Raw genomic sequence first — 20,278 nt, forward strand, 5'->3', positions numbered from 1 at the left:
AGCGGGGCGCCGAGGAGCGGGGGGGCGAGGGAGGTGGAAGCCCGCCTGCGTCGTCCTGCGGGGAGGGGCCCGCCGTGTCGCTGGAGTTTCGAGCGGCCTTTTAAAACGTATTTACCTCGCGAAGTTTTATTTATTATTGTTCGGTTGATCCGCGGGTTTTGCTTGGGGGTGGGTTGGAGGAGGAGAGAGAGGCTGTGGAGCCGCGGGGGGAGGTGGGGCTCAGCCTGTTGCTGCCCCCCCGCCCCGACCCAGGCCGGGCCGTAGCCGGCGGCGGGGAGCGGCGCTGGGGGCCGGGCCGCGGCTCCGGCCTGCGGCGGGTGGGCGGCGGGGCTGGGGCGGCCTGGCGGGGAGCCGTCCGCACGTAAACAAAAGCCGAGCCTCCTCCGGCTGCTTCTAACCCCAGTGGCAGCCTGTCATGCCGGGGGAGGGCTCCTCACCTGCGGGCGGCTGCGGCCCGCGGATGGGGGGCGAGGGGGGGCGGGGGGAGGGGGGTAGCGGGCCAGGGCTTGCGATCGGGGACGCTGAGACTCGGTGGGAGCCGAGGGCGGCTCAGAGGCCCGGGCGAGAGGGCGGCGGGCGGAGCGGCGGGTGCCGGTACCTGTTGCTGGGCCGGCGTTGGGGCTCGTCGCAGGTCCGAACCCCGCCGTGTCTCTGTTGCATCCCTCCTTCCCCCCCCCGCCCCGCCCCGCCCCGCCCCGACTTCTGCATTTAAACGTGAGCGTTTTGGCAGGGTGGGAGCGGAGGCACCCCTTGCGGTGGGTCTGGTTGTGCAAAGGAAAGGGTCTGCGTTTTGGGGTGTTTTTTATCTCCTGTGGTGGGCCCCACTCCCTCCCCCGTGCTGCCAGTAACCCCCTACGTTACTGGGAAGAGCAATAGGAAGAAAGAAAGTAAAAAAAAAAAAAAATCAGAACTCTCAAAAAAGCCGTTCATTTGAACTCCGTGTTCCACATTTAACAGATTTGATTTGCCACTTGACTGAAGAGTGTTGTATTCTTTTTTTTTCCCCCCTTTCGCTTATATAAACACTGCCTCATCCCTTTATATTTTTGCTTCTTAACATATGCAGAAGATTTTCTTAGTATAAGCTGTTGAACAGAAAACGTCCTTACTGGCATTGGTACCAGAAAGGGCATCAGGATTCTTTTGCTGGAGCAGAGCAGTGATTTACCATAATCAAGCTGAAGGCTCTGAATTTTGCCGCTGCAGAAGTCTGTTGTGTAATGCCTTGTGGTTTCCATATAAGCACTGCATTTTCGAAGATAACAGCAACTCGTTGGGAGGGAAGAATCTAAACTGGAAAAGGGGAAAGTGGCGGAATATTTTTGGGAAATGTTATTTGATGCTTCTGTGGAAATGGAAAGTAATGTAACATTAGAAGAAAAGAATGCAGAATGAGAATATCTAAGGACATACCCACCTTAACTAGCAACATTTTTTATGACAGAGGAATCACATTATTTTTTTTCTTTTCAAAATTGTTATCCATTTTTAGTATAACTTTTTAACACTAACATGCATGTAACAATTACTTATTAGCATTGGTGTTTCTAATGGTTTCCTTTCTGGTTTCAAGGAGCTTTTTCATCAGGAACTGGATACATTTCACCCCCTCCTCGCACAAAAGTGCACTAGGAAAGTTAGATCAGTATCAGCACTAGCGAAATGAGAGCTGCACTACTTAACATACTAATGGATGATCTTTATATTCTGTCTGGCTCTGTGTCTGTGGATTCTTCAGAGAGGAGTGCCATACAACTCCTCAGTTGCGCAGATTGCTGTAAATGGTTTTGTTTTAATAGATAACACTTTAATCAGTCTATTGAGAGCCCTTATAAAGACCTTTTAAATCATCTGGTCCATGCTTTGTGTAAGAAAATTTAAATTTCTGTGGAGTGTATCCAGTAAATTTTCTAATTGGCTTTATATTTGAGCACCCTGCTGAAGCAGCTTAAGCCAATACAATGCCATGTTGGCAGTTTACTGTGCCATCATTGGTAGGGACAGTTTTGCTTCACTGTTGGCATTCCCAACAAGTCAATATATAAATACGCCACTTTTGCCTAGGCAGTATTGGAGGATTTCTTTTGTGGGCTTTTCAGACCCTGTCCTTGCATCTGAGACACACGGTAGTCTTGTTACATGCTGTAATGATTTTCTGCATTACTGACCTGTTACTGTCACAATATACAATGAGAAGTTTGTGTTTTCAGTTTGTAAGGACAATGGCGACTGTTTGTTGAAGCTTACTGGCAACTATTTGGTGGGGCTTCTTATTTATTCATTTATGTATGCTGTTGTCACCTCTGTGAAACATCCAGTATATATTAAGAAGTGCAACTGTTGTAGGAAATATATTTCATCATGTTTAACTGAGTTTAATGAATATGGTAATCAATTGCCTATGCTGAAAACATAAAGAGACAGTATTAACCATGCCTGGGTTTCATACATCAATTCTACATAGGTAGTGTTGCATATATTCTGCATATACAAAAAAGTTGATTTTCAGTTTCTGAAGGTAATACTGTATTTCAAGAGTTAAAAGAAAGTGATTTCAGTTATTCTTAATTTTAAATAGTTACTGCAAGATCTCTTTTTTGGTAAACAAATGATCTGTTGGTTTCCTTAACCCCAAAATCCCACCAGAATAATTTCCCCTACTCCGTTGTTGTTTTTGCCATGCTCTTTACAAATGACTCTTGAATCACCCACGTTTAGCAGTAACTGAAAGCATTAAGTGTAATTTAGGCCCATTTCCCAGTTGCAATTATAACTTGCACATCAACTAAAATGGATATTACGCTCATGTAGGCCTCCTTACAGTGTTACAGAACATTATTAATTAAACACAGCAGAAAGATTGCTTGTTAATCCAAAAAAATTGTGAGTTTCGTTACTACATTAGTGTGATGTGTACGGAAGCTTAAAAATAGTTGAATGTTCAAAATTCTATTTTCATATTTTAAAATACATAATGGCATTCAGCTCTATCATAGTACTTTTCTCTAACATACAGAGCCACCACTGTCATCTTTTTACGTGTTTTTGATGCATTCAGCATTGTGTTAAACTTCAAGAGGCTAATAATGTCACTTTTCAAACATAACTGCTTATAGTCAATATAGGCTGTGTGTTAGTTTCTGAACTGCCTTTTTATTTCTGCTTTGAATGTTGCAGAACAATTTTCATTAGCATAGCTTTTAAATGTAAATTTCAGGCTTCTTGTGCTTGCCTGTTACATTTTAGGTAGTCAGTGGAAGTCTGCTTTGTTCCTTGTGGAAAGGCGCATGTTACTTTTGCTTGTATTAAATCCTTCATTTGAATCAGTTCTCTCTTCGGTCATCCAGAAGTGTGCAGTCCAGGGTCTCTTTGCTGATGAAACCCAGTGGCTGATGTCAGTTTGGCAAGCTTATGTCCTGTCAGTACAATGGTAGGCTAGCCTTTTTTCCCCTTCTTTCTTCCTTTCCACTTTTTGTTTATCCTCCTTGCCCTGTTAGTCACTGCTCTCTCCCGCATTTACTTCCACACCTTTTTGCTGCGTGCTCAAGTAGGTGTCTCTCTTTCATTATGAGTAGCGAAGGCTATACCAGTCAGGCTACAGTTGTTAAGTCCTTGTGATATTGGTAGCAATCCTAGACAGTGCTGTATGCAACTGTAAAATTGCCTTTGTGCCAGTGGAAGAGCACAGAAAAAAGCATGAGATCTTTCAGCTTACTGTGAATGGTTTCTGCTGCCTTTATGCTGACAAGACTCCCCCAGAGAAGTCTGGGGCTCACCTTAATTTTCTTCCCAGGGATGGTAGCCAGCGTGCGGGAGGTAACTGGGTGAAATGGAAGAACTCCTAGAAATTGCAGGGAAAGCAGAAAGTTTAGCAGTAATTAGTGTCTTCCGTTTCCTGTGCCTTTTGGTTTCCATGCTCGTGCCAGATGTTGCTAACACAACATGCTTGTTTGAGAGATAGCCAGAAAGTAGGGGAGGGAAACAGCACAGGATAAAAAATCAAGTACAAAAGGATATCTCTAGCCCAGCCAAATCCAAGCCCAGGTGTTGAAATTCAGATTAGAAGTTTTGAAATACTCTTTTTAACAGCTGTAAAATGCATGTTGTGATTGCCATGCTGTTTAATTGAAACAGATTTAGTTTTAATCTCAAGCAACTCCTAGCCAAAGTTTGGGCCTAGAGATCACTCTTAAGATAGGCATTTCCTCTGTACCCTCAGAGCACTTCAAGTAATGCAGGAGCTGCAGGGCAAAGCCTATTACTGTGTTTTCTATCTTTGGCATTGCATGTTTGCTAATCCAGCTATCAGCATTAGTTTCCAGGGTATTATCTGAAATGGCTTTGTGAAATAGTAGATGGAGTATCCATCAATGAAAAAGAGTCAGTTTCCTTCTGGGAACTACATGATCAGGTGTGAAAGAGTAGTCATTGGAAGTGGGTCATCTTTCCCTTTTCATGGGTGTTTTGGCTGTTCAGCTGATGAGTGGCATGTGCGGTTGCAGTGGAAAGGAAGTGATCAACATAAATTTCATGTCTGTTTTTTAAAATTCTGACATCTGTGGATTTTAGTGTTTTAGGAGTGGGCACAAAGAAACCAGAGCTGCAGCACGCCAACTGTTTTCTGGCAACTGACCTTATAGAAGGGCAGCATAAAGAGTGGATAAATATGTATATAACACATTTTTGTATGTTAGCATGGGAAGAATCAAGTTTCAGAAATGCAAGTTTGAAAGGCATCATTTTCAACTTTTGTGCATGCTTAGTAGAAGATGGCATATTTCTCATGATGTACCTGTCTAAAATTGCTTGTGTTTTCTACTTTCCTGTTATAAAACAGGAGGAAAAATAAAGCTATTTTTCTTTTCTTTCTTTTCTTTTCTTTCTTTTCTTTTCTTTTCTTTTCTTTCTTTTCTTTTCTTTCTTTTCTTTTCTTTCTTTTCTTTTCTTTCTTTTCTTTTCTTTTCTTTCTTTTCTTTTCTTTCTTTTCTTTTCTTTCTTTTCTTTTCTTTCTTTTCTTTCCTTTCTTCTCTTTCCTTTCTTCTCTTTCCTTTCTCTTTCCTTTCTCTTCTCTTCTCTTCTCTTCTCTTCTCTTCTCTTCTCTTCTCTTCTCAAGGCACATCTTTCAGGTACTTGTGCCTTTAAAAACTTGAAAGTGAGTTTCACTTGCTATTCATTTAATAGTGTTTCTTCAAGTTGCCAATAAAACAGTCTAACTCAGTTGGTCTGTGTTCTTATTATTGCGAAGAGATTAATGAACTTTAGCACTGAAATACAAAAATAGTTAAATCTACTTTCAGCTAAGCTAATAAGCTCTTTGAGGCATGAGCAGTATTTGTATCGTGTATAGAAGAGGTGGTTTTGACTTCAGACTCCTGTGATACAGACTGCCAGGAGTATGCAAAATTAAGAGAGTCAGAACTAAACTCATTTGTGCAACTGGAAGTCTGGGGTGGCATTATAAAAATACTCACTATAGCAAATCATAGACTTAACGTCTTTCAAGAAATAATCATGCATGCCTCCATACTTCTCCCCAGCACATTATTGTTAAACTACCTAGAAGCAAGCTGGTTTAAAAGCCAGGAGTTGCAGCTGTAGTGGGTGGTGGTCGTTATGAATATGTGTCTGTGGTGCATTTTGGGCAGATGTTGCTTGCTTCCCCTGTACTTTGGTGATGTTAATGCGGCACTAAGCTGGTGCTGACAGATCCCACTTGTTAGCATGGATGTGGCACAGCAGGAGCACAGTCATGTGGCTCTTCGCCATTTCAGAGTGCGGGCAGAGCAAACGGGTCATCTTGGACTGTGACATGTAGAGAGGCTGGTGTCCCTCAACGCATTGCTTCTGCGTCAGAGGAAGTGTCCTGAAGGAAAACATCCTGATGGCAGTTTCGGTCTTGCTCCCGCTTAGTGCTGCAATCGACAAAAGCATTAAGCTGGTCAGCTAAGGAGGGATTCTCTGCTAATATAAACACAAAATAAGGAGAATTAAACTGAGAGTTAAAGATGGATTTGCTGATGTTAAGATAGCTCTGGGGCAGTATTCTTACTTCTAAAGCATGAAGTAAATAGGAAGTATGAGTGTCTCAGCAGAGCTAAGGACTTCTTTTCATTGCAAATTAGATAGGATCATCTCCATCTATAGAGCAGAGTATGTTTAGGATTGGTGTCTGCTTTTGGAAAGCTTCCATTATAAATCATCAGAGTTCATACCTCTGGGATTGCACGAACACAGTGGTGACCTTGTCCATTCTGTCACTTGTAAAACATGCCTTTCACAGTACACCCGGAACGAGATTTTAGGCAAGCTGAATCATAATATAAAGCAATATCCAGCTACTCCAAGAGATAAGGACATTTTACAGCTGCATCTCTTCTCAGGGAGCTAAAGCAGAAGAACAGTAACCCTCTGTTTTTCCCCATCAGTTTCCTTGGAAGCTGAGAGTTGTACATATGATGCTTGTGCATATAGTGCTGTGGTAAACAGGATCATGGCACTGAGATGGCTGAAAAATACTCCACATGTTTTTTTCACACAGTTATCTGTTGCATTCACAACACATCCCGAAGAGTAGCTGCAGAGGAAGAACTGGAATGGTGAAATGGGAAAGAAGTGCTTTGGTTGGCATTGCCACTGAGAAAAAACACCTGTGAACATGACATAAATGCCTCTATTTGTAAACAGGCGTTCTGAATAGCGGACATGATAGTAGTTTGTTAATCTAGAAGGAAAAGCTATGAGTGGTTAAGGTTTGGGGAAGCTACCTTCCTTCATAACGTTTAAATAATCTCATCCAGCCCTTCCCATGTAAAATAGATATATTTTTTTTGTCTTGGTTTTGCAGTGACAAGGTGAAAGCCCAAGATACTTGGTTTAGTTTTCATATCTGGTAATCATGTACGGCAATTTGCCTTGCCAATGAGAAAACAAATTCATAATGGCTTGTTTTTGTTTATTACTGATATGCGTAATTTGGCTCATGGAATAAGGGTACTTTGATAAAGTCAGATTCAAGGGATTTGAATGTCTGTCCCTAAGTGGTACATTGTCCTAAACAGGATAATCAGTGTTTCTGTATCAACGTACTGGCAAATTCAAATGCAATAAAATAAACTGATACGAAGCCTTAGGCATATCGAAAATAGGGAAGTCTTGGTGTAAAGCTTGAAACCGTTTAAAACTCACTTGATTTGGATTTTCTGCATAAACTGCAAATAATATAGGCTTGCCAGAATGTTTGTCCTGGCTTGCGTTCCTCCTAAGTGAATCTATGTTAATGGCTGTTTTCTTGCTTTTATTGTGAGGATTGATTCAGGCTTGTCCTGCTCAGGTTCTGTAACTAATGGTCCCGTTGAATTTTAGTTAGGCTGTTTTACCCGGAGTTCTAACTACACCATTCCTTCCCTATTTTTCTCCAAAGTTTCAAGAAAAAAAATCATTTTTCTGGAGTGCTTAGAGATCACAGCTCTCTGTATATTGGTAAGCTCACTAGATTCAAGTCACGATGCTATACTGAAGTGCTTTCCTATTATCAAGAAAACAAAGGTGCCATTGTGAAAGATGAGATGATAAAATGCACAGCTCAGTTCATACACATTGAGTGATATTTGAACTCCTCGTTTCTCCACAGCTATCCACCTCCATCAGACATATTTCATCACTACAGATTTCTGAGCAATAGCAGAGACACTGTTGCCAAAAAAAACCCCAAAACCAAAATCCTACAAAATCCCAAAAAACACAACCCAAAAAGCAATAAAAAAGAAAATACAAAGCCATTTCAGAATTTCTTCCTCCCAGTACAGAATTTCCTGCCTGGAAATCCGCGCTGGTGAAAACCCAGCCATCCTCCAGCACTAAGTGTCAATTCCAGTAGGCGTTAATAGTGGAGGCTGTAGTGTGAATCCTGCAAGTCTGTGTACCGTGAAGATTTTGTGACTTACGTTGCTTTTCTTTTTAAAAGGTTACTTTAAAAAAATGTGCTATGATTCATGCACCTGAAATTGTCAACATAGAGCTTGAAAAGTGGTCCCGCAGGGAATGTTTTTTTATGAATCACTGAAAAGGAAAGCAATGAAATTGTGTAAAGTATCAGTGACAGCTATGATTCATAGCTTCTGATTAAAGCAATGCAGGACATGTTGTGCAACAGTATGCAGAGAGCGGCTTTGATATGGAAATGCAAAAATATTATGAAGTATATTTCTAAAAGCAATTTTCAGGTAGGTTTTAAGCTCCAAAGAGACTCAGAATATCATCACCTCTGAGGTCATTTTAATTATCCAAGGGAGATGCGTTTTTATGGATTATTATTTTGCGGGGCTGTTTTCAGAAGTCAGGCTTTTTTCTTCTTCAGATCTTAGTACTTCTATAAATGTGACCCTTTTGCCTTTCTGTTATTTTTCAGGGAAATATTGTATTTGCTGCCTCTTACCATTATTGGAATAGAAGCTGAGAAGCAGAAAACATGTTGGAAACAATTGGTAATCTTTTTTTATTTGTATCACTGTATTTTTGTGGCCAAATCAAGTGTGCATGATAGATTTAGGACATTGGTATATACTGCTGAGGGAGGTTTTGTAATAAATGTCTACTGTGCTTAGAAATACATGATGCATTTGGGGTTTTGTAATTTGTATTTGAAAACAAAAGGTGTAACATCATTTGTTTAATTTATTTAATTTTTAGCTTGTTGTCTTAATTTCATTGTTTTAATCTTTACTAGAAATAAAAAAGTTTGTTTGAAAAAGAAAAATGTTTTCTATTATGGCTATTTTTGTCACTACTTATTTACAGTAGTCTGTAGCCACAGTTCCTGTAACTGAATTTTAATGAAGGCTCTTTCATGTTTGTAACCCAGTTCTTGATGGATAAAAATGTAATTTTTGTTGGCTTCTATTTTGTGCTCTGCCTCTGACTTCCTGATTCATTAGACAAGTTTGGGCTGGGATTTTTGTTCAGAACTGAGCCATTCAAGTCCTCTGTAGTTTAAACAGTAGAAAGGGACACATTTAAACCTTTTACCTGCTTGTATGTGGCTGTTTCTGAACTGCTACTGACTAGGAATGGTTATTGCTACAGATACACATCGGGCCCTCCAGGCCATGGAACGCTTACAGGCGAAACTTCGGGATCGAGGCGACATTGCAAATGAGGAGAAACTGAGCTTATTAAAATCAGTGCTGCAGAGTCCTCTCTTTAACCAAATTCTCAACCTCCAGACTTCTGTTCAACAACTGAGGGATCAGGTAGGAAAAGCAGCCGCCCAGGTGCAAGAGAAAAATTGCTAAGAAGGTGCAAAAATGTGTGTGTCTGCATGTTGAGTAGTGAAATCAAATAGCCTAAATTAAATGTCTGATCTAAAACTTCAGGGAACTGAGGGGGACATACCCATTGATTTTTCTGGGCTTTATTGAGGCCCACAGTTTATGTATGTGTTTTTTATATATTTGCATGTTACGCACGATGTGCATGGGCAGGGAGTTAACATACGTCTTTCTGTCTCTGTCCTTCAAAAGGAACACGTTTTGTATGAGGTTTAAGGATTTTTTTTTCTAGGAGCCTTTTATTGCTCTCTCCTGTCTTACCCTGCTAAAATGAGAATATATAAGGAAGCTGTGGAATGTTGACTTCACAAGGACATGAAGACCTATTTTTTTTGTATAGGAATAAAAGATCAAAGAGAAACAAGAGCTCCAACCTCCTTTTTCCTTGCTCGAGGTTTAAAGTAAAAGTATTACTTTTCTGTGTGTCTTTGGCGAGGGTGAGAAAAGGGTCAGCCACTGAGCTATATTGACTTGATTGTTTTTTACCATAATTTAAGTTCCTTGTCAGCAGAATAGGTATTTGAAGAATACAAAAAGTAGTTCAGTAACTGAATTAGGATTAAACCGTGTATCTGGCTTTGCAAATAGTTATTCCTGTTGATTCCTGCAAGATGGGCAGCTCTGTGGCTGGTATGCAGAAATGACGAAGTGGGAGGATGCGGCCCCTGCACACTGACCTTATCGTCAGTGTGGAGCTGCATCTGGCCTCTGACCGGACTGCAGTTGGTGAGGAATCTTGACGCTGCTTCAACTGTGTGGCAGAAGAGCACAATCTGGCCCTTTATTGCTTCTTGTGGATCATCTTGCTGCTATTTTGCAGAGACAAGAAATAAGTTAGGATGGTGTCTACACTGCTATACGTTACTGTGTGTTTCAGGTTTTGCATGTTTTGGTATGTAGAGACTTGATGACATTGGAGTGATTTGAAGTATATAAAAAAAAAAGCTGTTCTGAGGATTCGTTTGCTCTGCTATTTGAAAAGGAGAATTTAACAGTGACATCCAGAAATTGTGTGAATTATGTGGTGATGACTCTGGGAACATGTAGTGAGATATGAAAGTGTGCCTGGGCATTAATGGGAACTTGGTGAAAAGGAAAATTAAATTTTCACTTCCAGACGTTAGCTGTGAAGTTAAAGGATGCTTCTCTTTTTAAATACAGTCACCTAAATTAGTAAGATGAAGCAGCTGATACTACAGATGGGTAATTTCAGATGTGTATTTTTTAAAAAGCAAATAATAGTGTTACCTTCTACCCTAATCCCGTAGGTTTATCTGTGCAGTAACTTTAGTGGCCTGTGCCTGTTGATTGGTACATATCCAGTCTAGTTGACAGGGGAGCTACTTTGATGTGAATTCGTTTCTTGATATGTGCTTACATGAACATTTGCACGTGCAGATGTATGCTTCTGTCCATCCTTAGATTTGTGTCAGCTCTTCAGAAAGTATCCTGTATTTTCTGTATAGAATCATTGCCTCTCTACAGTGTTAACGTGAGATTGTCTGTCTCCTCTGTCCATTATTTGTTTATAAAGCATATTGAAACAAGACAAATAAAAAAATAATGAAATAGGCAGTCATGTTCAAAAAACTATGTTTCTTGGCATTTTCGAAGACACAGTTTTGTTCAAGGACACCCTTTAGTTTTCTTTTTATGGCTCGGAAGGCATTGTGCTCTTGAAACTCTTAAACTACATGTTGGTGAAAACTGCAAGGCATGTGAATAGTGACCAGGCTTTCTGGCCAAGCCGTGCCAGACTGAGGAAGGAGACAAGTTGTTTCCCAAGCACGTGCAGTGAGAGCTGTGTTTGAGACAGGATGACAAGCGGTGCTGAGCTCTGCAGTGGCCAGGTGTTGCAGTCCCTACCCACTCGAGACTAAGATGGCTGGAATTCTTTTTATGTTTCGTGATAAGCTGCACTGCAAGTGGAATGGGGGTCTGTTTCTTTTCAAGGTGAAGTGTAAGTGGCAGTCTGTTAAAACTGCTGCTGTATCTTTAATTAGTTTATGAGTTTTCAAAGAGCTACTATTGCAAGATTCTCAGAAGGCTATCTTTTAGGAAAGTACAGGTTAAAAGGACGGGAACAGAGAAGCAATAATGACAACTTACTTTCTACATCAAACTGATTCCTTGCAAGCATCCCAGCAGAAGTAGGTCAGTAAGTGAGACCTACTTGTGGGCCTGTAGAGGCCTCAGTACCTTTGAGATTAGGATGTATTCCTGTCTTGAGGCACCCTGTCTGGCAGGTATGGACAGGATAGTGAGAACCCAGTCTTCTGTTTGTGCAATGACTCTGGAAAGGGAGCTGGGAAATCTTGAAAACATCTGTCATGTTTTCCTAGCAAAAAATAGGATGCAAGTATACAGTTTTGGTAGACAAATATTCCTTGCATTCTAATGAGAGTTGCTGCCGTTTCTTAGGGTTTAAAATAGACTTCCTTCCCCCCCCCCGCCCCTACAGATAAGGGATCTTTTAAACACGTAAAGAAGATCTGAAAAAATGTGTGCTTCTTCATGCATGGACGTGTTTAAGACTTGCTGTCCCATTCCCTTAAAGCTTCTGTGTGTTAATTGGAAATTGATCCCCTTAATTGTTGGTGTGTGTTTAACGAGAGCCTCCTGAGTTTGCATTTCTGTGCAGTGTGTGTGGACTGAGTGGTATGTTGCTTCATTTGGATGTTGGTGAGGCATGATGCTAAAGTCAGCAAATCTGATGCTTTGGTGCTTATTTTTCTTAAACGAGTCTTTTTTCTTAAACAAGCAAGCAGGATTTGTTTGCCCTGCAAATATGTCATTGTGAAGTTAAGCGGAGTGGGAGAAGTCTAGGGACAGCAAAGGGATGGTTTTTTGAGAGTTACTGCCCTGACTTCACTAGTCACTGGAGTTAAGGAGCACTGAAGGAAACTGTTTTCTGCCTCTTCATATACTTATTTTTCAGCGAATGCTTGTTTTCTCATGCTGAAGAGCAATCTTGTTGTTTGAAGATAAGGGAGTGACAGAAAAGAAAAATAGAGATTGTGATGTTCTGATCTTCTCGATAATATTTTATTTTCTTTGTAAAGTATTTTAAAGAAAATATTCAGACCGTGCTGGCAGTCTTCCTGCTTCACTTCCTTGCCTTTTTGTCTCTCCCTTATCCCTTTTCCCCTCCTCCTCCCTCCTCCACTCCACTAAGGGCTCTGCCAGAACAAAATACCCTTCCCTTGGCTGCGCTGCATTCCTCAGATTTTTTTTTTGCTTGTGAGTTTTTTGTTCGCAATGTAGCTGTGAGGATGAGTCTGCCTCCACAGCGCAGCATGTACTGGATTGCATGGGATAGATGGGTGTCAGTGCTGGAGGGGATTTAGGGAAGAAGGGAGAGAAGAGAGAGAGAGAGAGAAGAAAAGAAGAGCTAGAGGGAGAAGTGGAGAAATTGTGTCTTTTGTGAACAGTCGCTTAGCTCTGCGGTTTGCCCAACTGGAGAAGGCCTTTATTTCCTATCCTGAACCCCCTTCTGCAGCAATACCATTTGTTCTGTGCTTTGAAACAAAGTTCTTATAAGAAATGCTAATTTGGGGTCTGCTGCTCCGCCGCCCTGAGGATGGAGAGGTCAAGCAGCAGCCATCAGCCAGCAGACACCCAGAAGTTGTTCTTGTCCAAGTTGAGACCTAGCAATGCTGATTATATTTAAATGTTGATAAGCTGCAGGCATGGTTTGGGTAGCTCCTATTTTCTTAAATATTTTGAGTGACTGCATGTAAGCACTGTTTGACTGCATTTAGCATCTATCTGTGTGACTCTGTTGTAAGTTTTATTATACTCGGTGTTATTTGTGAATTTTTCGTTTTGTGTTATGCCAAATTATGTCCACGTTGCAGGTGTTACATACAGTAAAGAGAAAGCCAATCAAGGAAAATTAGCATAAACCAAATTATAAAACAAAGCAATATTCTTTCATACGGTACTTACACAATCACAGTGTTTTAGAGCTACTTGATGGAATTATGGTGATTTTATTACTGCAAAGTAGTGCAATTTTTATGTTATGAAAAACATTTAATGCAACCACAAGAGCACCATCTTTCTAAGATTTCCACTTGCGGTTTATTGCTCCCTCTGGAATGACCTGTACTTCTGTGGTTAGCAAGAATATACACCGGTTCTCAACTTTTACATGCTATAAGCCTGTATTTCAGGGGGGACAGGGAAGAGACCGGTCATCACATTTCTGCTTGTAATTTTTCTGTGGATTCTGAACTTCTACCTTTAGGATCTTTACAGATGTCATTATAAAACAAAATGTTTTTAAAATGTAAGTGTGTGTGTATTTCTGAAATCTTAAGTTTTTTGTACACACACACACACAAACACACAACTTTATTCTGTTAAGAGTTTGACCTTTTTTCTTAGAGTTTTGTTTTTTTTTCTTGGAGTTTCACGAGTCAGAAGCCACTTTATGTGAGGTAGGCTTCCAATGTTAAGCATATCTTCCGTTGAATGTATAGCTATGTCTGTATAAAAAAGGTGTGATGAAAATCAGGTGTTGCTATCAATTGCTATTGAAGAGCTGCTGTTTGGTAATGTATTGTAGCTGTGCTGTTATTGTAGTTGTGCTGAAGATGTGAGGTGAAGCATTTTAAAATTGTAGTTGAACTGGTGTGAATTGGAGGGTTATTTTTGCCTTTTCCTACTATATATAGTATCCAGCACTTCTTTTCAGTTCTGTTTTGACCATCATGCAAATAAAAAACATCCAGCGTTTTCAGAATAATGGAGTTAATAATTAGTTATGGAAAATGTTTTAGAAAAACCTGAACAACTTCCATCTTCTGGTTTGGAAGTCAGAAGGAACGGGAGAGGTCAGTCGATTCCTATATGTTTGCAGTGATGTCCCAGCTCATACAAGTATGCAGAAGGGACGAAATGTCAGACTGAAAAGGTGGGCACTATTTTGCCAGTTTGAACAGGATTTGGTCTATGAAAACATACAATGTAAAACTAAAATATGAATCAACCTGGTACTGCTTCTATTTTAGCATGAAGATGTACGAGTTTTCTGTTAGAGAGAAAAATGAAAATCCCTAAGGAGACTGTTATATCTTAATTGAAGAACTCTTTCAAACTTAGCTAGTGGAGTTACACTGGGCGCATGTTCAGCTGAAAGTTGATGTGCCTGTCATCATTAGACTGCCATTTGAACATGACAAACAGTGAAATGAGCTGCCTAAAGCAATCCTCTGTTAAGCAATACTAGCGGAACATATATAGAACATAGTACAGGATGGGCACAGAGCTCCTCTGCACACTAAAGGTTGTGCTGTATGGGATATTGAGTGGCACAAGAAGTATTTTAGATTCAGAGAAGGCATATAATACAATTCATCGTAAGGGCAATAACCTTTTATTTTTTATGTGTAGCTCCATTTTTTTTAGTTTGCTGTTTGTGAATACAGGCAAGTGTCTTATTGTATATTAGAGAAAAACAATGTCATGACATAATCACCTTTTGTATCATTCATACTATTCTGAAAATGTCATATTTTAGAACTCCTGTGTCTTGCTTGGTCTACTTTTTTTGCATTGCATGAGCTTTGTAGTGTTGCAGCTTGCTCCTTACACATTTCTGTGTAAAGGAGTGTTCTAGAAACAGGAAAGACTTTTTATCCAGAGAAAGGTTCCACAGTCTGGGATTGTTGCTATGCTAGCAGTCTGCACACTACGTGGTAACATGGAAAAGGCTTAAAGTGAAATTCATGAAGGAAGATGGAGAGAAAATAGTGGGGTGGGCACAGTAGCAGTTCCTCAGCTACAATTTCTGTGCCTTAAAATTCTGCATGACTCTTTGTAAAACAGAAGTGGTTCTAGCTTTCTGGATATAGTCTTGAATTTGGCTCTCGGCATTATGGTAGGATTTTCCTTCTTTTCCCTTTTTTGTCTTAGAAGATGACTGCACGCTCCATTCCAATGGGGAATTCATGCATAGTTGGGTTTTATGGGACTATCGGTAATACCAGTGACCCTTCCCCTTCTGCCATCCTGAAGGATGAAACCTCAGGAAGCTCCTGTCGTATTAAAAGGCTCCCAAGACGGAATAATGGCTGTGCTTAGAACGGTGCTAAATGAAATTGATGACATTTCATGTATTTTTCTCTAGGTTTAATCATATTGACTGGGTTTAATCATTACCCCTCTCAGCTGCTGAGCTTTGCCTACTTAGTTTGAGGTTACCACTCCAAAGGCTGCACCGAAGAGGTTATGTGAGCTCTCACTAATCTACATTGGGCAAAATCAGCAGGTTTTGCTCATACTGTGCCATTGCTTGTTTTGGCTAACCTTGCTGGCTTTGCCTGAGCAGGACTCCTTTCACCAAGCGAGCTCTGAGAATGGTAGCTTTCAGCAGGAGGGGCAGTTCAGTGCTATTTTCTATAACGAGCACTGTAACTTAGAAAAAGAATGTATATCCATGAATTACTAGCATTTGTGATATCAGACCTATATGCTATGGCCTTTGAGTAGACATGAGAAGTAGTTTGGGTTTGCATCTCATATACTCTTTGACTGCTTTATCTTGCTGTGGAAATGCAAAAATGTTTTTAGATAGAAGCAGTGCAAGACTGGCTAATTACAGAGGTGTTAAATACTCTTACAAATAATAATTTGACCCATGACAATTTTTTGTGGGAAGGAACATGGCAGCGGGCTGTATAAGAAAATTTGAAAGAGAAAAAGAAATGAAGCGCGTTAATTGACTGAATTCAGTGATAAACTTTTGTATGTTGAAGTGGATGACATTGAGAGGTGGAAGTGAATTAACCTATTATTATAGACTCATGCAGATAATAAAAGCAGTGTGGCATAGCCTTTATTCATTTCAAATCCATGCATATAATGTAAGGGGAAATCTTGTGTTCACAGAAGGGCAGAGTTTGATTACGTCTCTGGGTGTTGTTACATGTAGTGAACTGCAAAACAAGGCTTATCTACCTGTGCCTTACAGGCTTGCTGAAATGACTGTATGTGATTAAAGGAAGTGCATGTGTACACATTTTAGGCATTATTATTTGTTTGAAACATAACTCAAGTGATTCCTCACAAATACGGACAACAGAACATAATCACCGTGTGATGGAAATCACTGAGTTCCAAACATCCTGGTTTTCCTCTTTCCAGATTTTTATGGCACAGCAGGCTAAGTGCTGTTGTGGACTTTTCTTTCCAGTGCTATCTCTTGGTATTTTTTTCTGTAACTTGAGGGTCTTTCCAGGCACATAAAGTGTTCAACAAATGATGTCTGTTCTATTGTATTTTCCTAAAGCACATGGATGAGAAGGAATTGTGTGATGAAGAACAATATTGACCTTTTAATGACCAGACTGTTGGGAGAATGATTTGATAAACCTAATGGAAGTAGCATGCTTAAACAATGGAGACGGGTGCACTAGACATTTTAGAATACATTTACAATTTTGAAATTTTTTGTTATATACTTGAAGTTAAAAAATAGGGCTTCGAGGAAAGGGAATTCTAGTCTTTTGTATTGTGGTGCAGAATGCTAGAAAATTTGCACTGTAAAAATGAAAAGTATTTGAGGCTGCAGTGTTGTGGTCCTAAATTGTGGTTAGTGTGCCAGGCGAATACGAAACAGATAGATGTGGAGTAAAACAGTGCCTGTCGACAGTCAACAGGTGAGTGGGATAACAGCCAAATGAGGGCTCGTGCTTCACCTGAGCTTTATACCACCACCAGCCACTCATTAGACTGGTTGGCAGAGATGTGCTTGAAAATAGGTAATTTACTACGGCTGGGGAAAGCAGAGAATTTTCTTATTTTCTTTTCTGCTCTAAGGGAAGTGTATTGTCAAGGCTGTCGGTGTAAAGGTATGACTGTGGTTTTCAAATCAGCCCGGTGATTTTAGACTTGTTCAGTAATTTTGTATTTAATTCTATCTCATGTAGACAGTCATGTTGGCAGCCAGAGTGCATAGTGCTGGAGAACTCTGACCAGTGAAATTTGTTCCCTATGTAGCTGGTGAGGTTTCTTTCTTTTTTCATCCAAGTGTACATACTTGTTTATTTTCTTGTAAAATAATTTATAATTTTCGGTTTTTTGAAAAATTATACTGTAGAAAAGTCTTGTTCATACTTGTTTATCTCTACCATTGTGTTGGAGTTCTTCAGGCTGCTATGCTGTTATGACCAAAATAATTTTAGGCAGAGTATGGAAAATAATTTTAGATTATTTTCATCAATTTCTTTCATGTTTCATGCCGATAATTCACAACTAAAAGATAATTTTTCTTTTTAAAAAGTCTTTTTAAAATTGCAAATTGGGATTTCAAATATTTTTAACAAGCAATTGGCCTATCATCATGCTCTTGGATAAGGAGGAGGTTTCCGCTGTGTCTGTAAATCTGTGTTGCCATCGCTCTTTTACAGGTAAATATTGCACCTTCCATACATTCCACTGGTGAATTCCCCCAGCTTCTCCATCATGGTGTGAACGTGGGGTCCTTGCCACATAACGAGTCATATTTGTTGGCTCAGCAGAATGGCAGCCCAGCTAATGTGCTAGAAGCTTCGATGAGATCCATTACTCCTCAGATTAATGGGAAGTCCTCTAGCGATGACTTTGAGCAGCTCATCAGAAATATGTCCCAGGTAAGCATGTCATCTGGTAACCATGAAATGCCTATCACTCATTATCTGAAAGATTAAAATACATGTATTTTAATGTTTAATTAAAAGCAATTGAGTCATTAAGCAAACCAGAGCTCACTTGCTATGTAAAATAAAAATAAACTTTTAATTTGAGGAACAATTGGGAAATGAGAAAACAGTTGGAAAAGTAGCCTTGACATTGTCACTGCTGAGTTATTGTCCTTAGCTGGGCAGTGTGCCTCTCACAGATCAGCATGCCATTATTTTTCCGTGCTCATTGCAGGCCTGCCGCTCTGTGCGTGAGGGAGATGCTTTATCAGAGTATGCTCTTGTAAGCATAACTAATGAAAGTTAGTTCTGTGACTAGCTTGGAAATAAGATGCAAGATTCCTTTTTGGCCTTGCTACTCATTGTTCTGTATTCTTACTGCTTTCCTGTGGTAGGCAAAAATGATGTACGAGTCCCTTCAGTGGCTGGAGCTGAGAATGGCCAGGCATATATATTCTAGCACTTTTCGAATTAAGTGGTAATGGAGCCAGATAGGGCAATTCTGCTGCTGTTCTCCTGGAGAGCCTTTTGTACTGTCCTACTTTTTCCCTTTCTGAAATTCGTCCTCTTTTTCTAGTTTGGCTTGAGAGTTGGCCTGTAGCCTCTAAAATTTTATAGACACATGTATCCTACTTTAGTCACTACTGAGCCTAAGCTCTGTATATTTAGCTGTGGTTTCCTGATTTCCTCTTCTGGGCTGTAATAATCTTTATTTCTCAAGTCCTTCATAATTGTCACATTTCTGTATGATAGTGAGAAATCAGAACTGAACAAATATGTTTCAGTTATTAGCTAGCGTAGCCATGTACAGCTGTAGCTGTCAAATTAGAAACTCATTTCCAAGTTGTTTACCACATTCATTAAGGCTGGTTTTCAACATTTTTAACATTTGTGCCTTTTTTTTTTCGTCTTCTGCTCGACAGGGTCGTCTTGTTGAGACCATTGATCTTATTAAACCTTTAAGTGGTGGTTTGGGCTTCAGTGTCGTAGGACTCAAGAGTGAAAACAGGGGAGAACTAGGAATATTTGTGCAAGAAATCCAGGAGGGAAGTGTGGCACATCGGTAAGGTTACTACTGGAATATTTTACTGTAGCAAGTGTTAACATGACACTGCAATTTAGTTGTGTTATTGCTGTTGTTTTTGTGGTACAAGGGCACGCTTCTCTTGTGTTCTAAGCCATGTATCATAGCAGATTTAAAATTACTTATCACTGCAATTTATGTAATGTTGGAACAGGGCAGTGAATGATCTATTCTGAATTTCTGGAAACTACACATGTAGTTTCTCTGTTGTTTGTTTATAATTTCTGCTTTCCAAGAGGGAAAATGGGGAGGTTACTGTTTGTGTCATGCCTTTTAAAGCTGGAATATAGATTTTTCCATCCTTGAATATATCGAAAAACAATTCGGTGCAAAAAAAAATCAGTTGTAACTAGCAGGGTTGTTTGTTAGGTAGTGTCCCACAGAGCAGGCGTGAAACCCAGCTTTTAAGTCAAGCGAGGCTTGACCTAAAGTTGTTGGACTCTCTTAAAAAGAGATATTCAGCTGATGTTACTGGAAACTCAGCAATAATAATAGCTTGTTAAAAGTATGCTTATGGTTTAATCCCGGTTCCATAAGTAATGTTGAGAGAAAGGGATTTCTGCTCTAAGAACAGCTTGAGGGAGCAAATGAACTCAGTGGTGAATGGCAGCAGCACTGTCTCACTGCAGAATGGTGGGGTGTATCACTGTGTGTGTGTATTTGGTGATCGGGATCCTAGCCAGAGCTGCTTCGGGGGGTACCTGCTGTGTGGGGCGGCTGAGTCGTCTCAGTGCTATTTCTCGCTGTGCTGTAGGGAGCAGTTTTCTGGTTATTTGTGGTTTGAACACTGTTCTTTTAACTGAGTGCAGAGCATGGCCTACAGAGTTAATACAGTTATGAAAAGTGGCATGCTCTGTGTCATTACAATATTTTTTAATCTGCTTAAATTCCCCTTACTTTATTTTTCTCTTTTTTTCCTTCCCCTTCAAGGGGTCTTTGCTTTTACTTCTCTTATTCCATGGAGTTGAGACCTATCTTTATTGAATCAGGCCCTGCCTGATTCACTGGTGAAGAGTGAAATATTCAACAACAGTTACAGGGCTTATAAATCAGAAAGGCCCCGGCAGTAATAAGTCTTCGAGAGCACTCTTAAAACCATTTCAAATTCACAAGTAAAATATTATGGGTTGTAGCTAAATAGTGTTTTTCCTGAATGCTGTTGAGTACCTTGGCTTCTACACTGT

General features: G+C 40.1%; 1 protein-coding gene across 14 annotated transcripts in view; it reads left to right on the forward strand.

Annotated features, from left to right (window-relative positions):
- Positions 1 to 20,278, forward strand: part of MPDZ (multiple PDZ domain crumbs cell polarity complex component) — a 98,669-nt gene that overhangs the window by 77 nt on the left and 78,314 nt on the right. For 11 of the 14 annotated variants that reach the window (XM_054185574.1, XM_054185581.1, XM_054185582.1 and 8 more), the window contains exons 1-5: positions 4 to 107; positions 8,408 to 8,483; positions 9,082 to 9,248; positions 17,741 to 17,962; positions 18,934 to 19,073. In XM_054185574.1, the coding sequence (XP_054041549.1) occupies positions 8,468 to 8,483; positions 9,082 to 9,248; positions 17,741 to 17,962; positions 18,934 to 19,073 (545 nt within the window). In that variant the 5' untranslated portion in view covers positions 4 to 107; positions 8,408 to 8,467. Of the gene's footprint in view, positions 1 to 3; positions 108 to 6,061; positions 7,480 to 8,407; positions 8,484 to 9,065; positions 9,249 to 17,740; positions 17,963 to 18,933; positions 19,074 to 20,278 lie in introns of those variants that run through there. The other 3 variants (XM_054185576.1, XM_054185575.1, XM_054185587.1) reach the window with 3 other exon arrangements.

The sequence above is a fragment of the Rissa tridactyla genome, chromosome Z (genome assembly GCF_028500815.1).
Source record: "Rissa tridactyla isolate bRisTri1 chromosome Z, bRisTri1.patW.cur.20221130, whole genome shotgun sequence".
NCBI classification, from domain to species: Eukaryota; Metazoa; Chordata; class Aves; order Charadriiformes; family Laridae; genus Rissa; species Rissa tridactyla.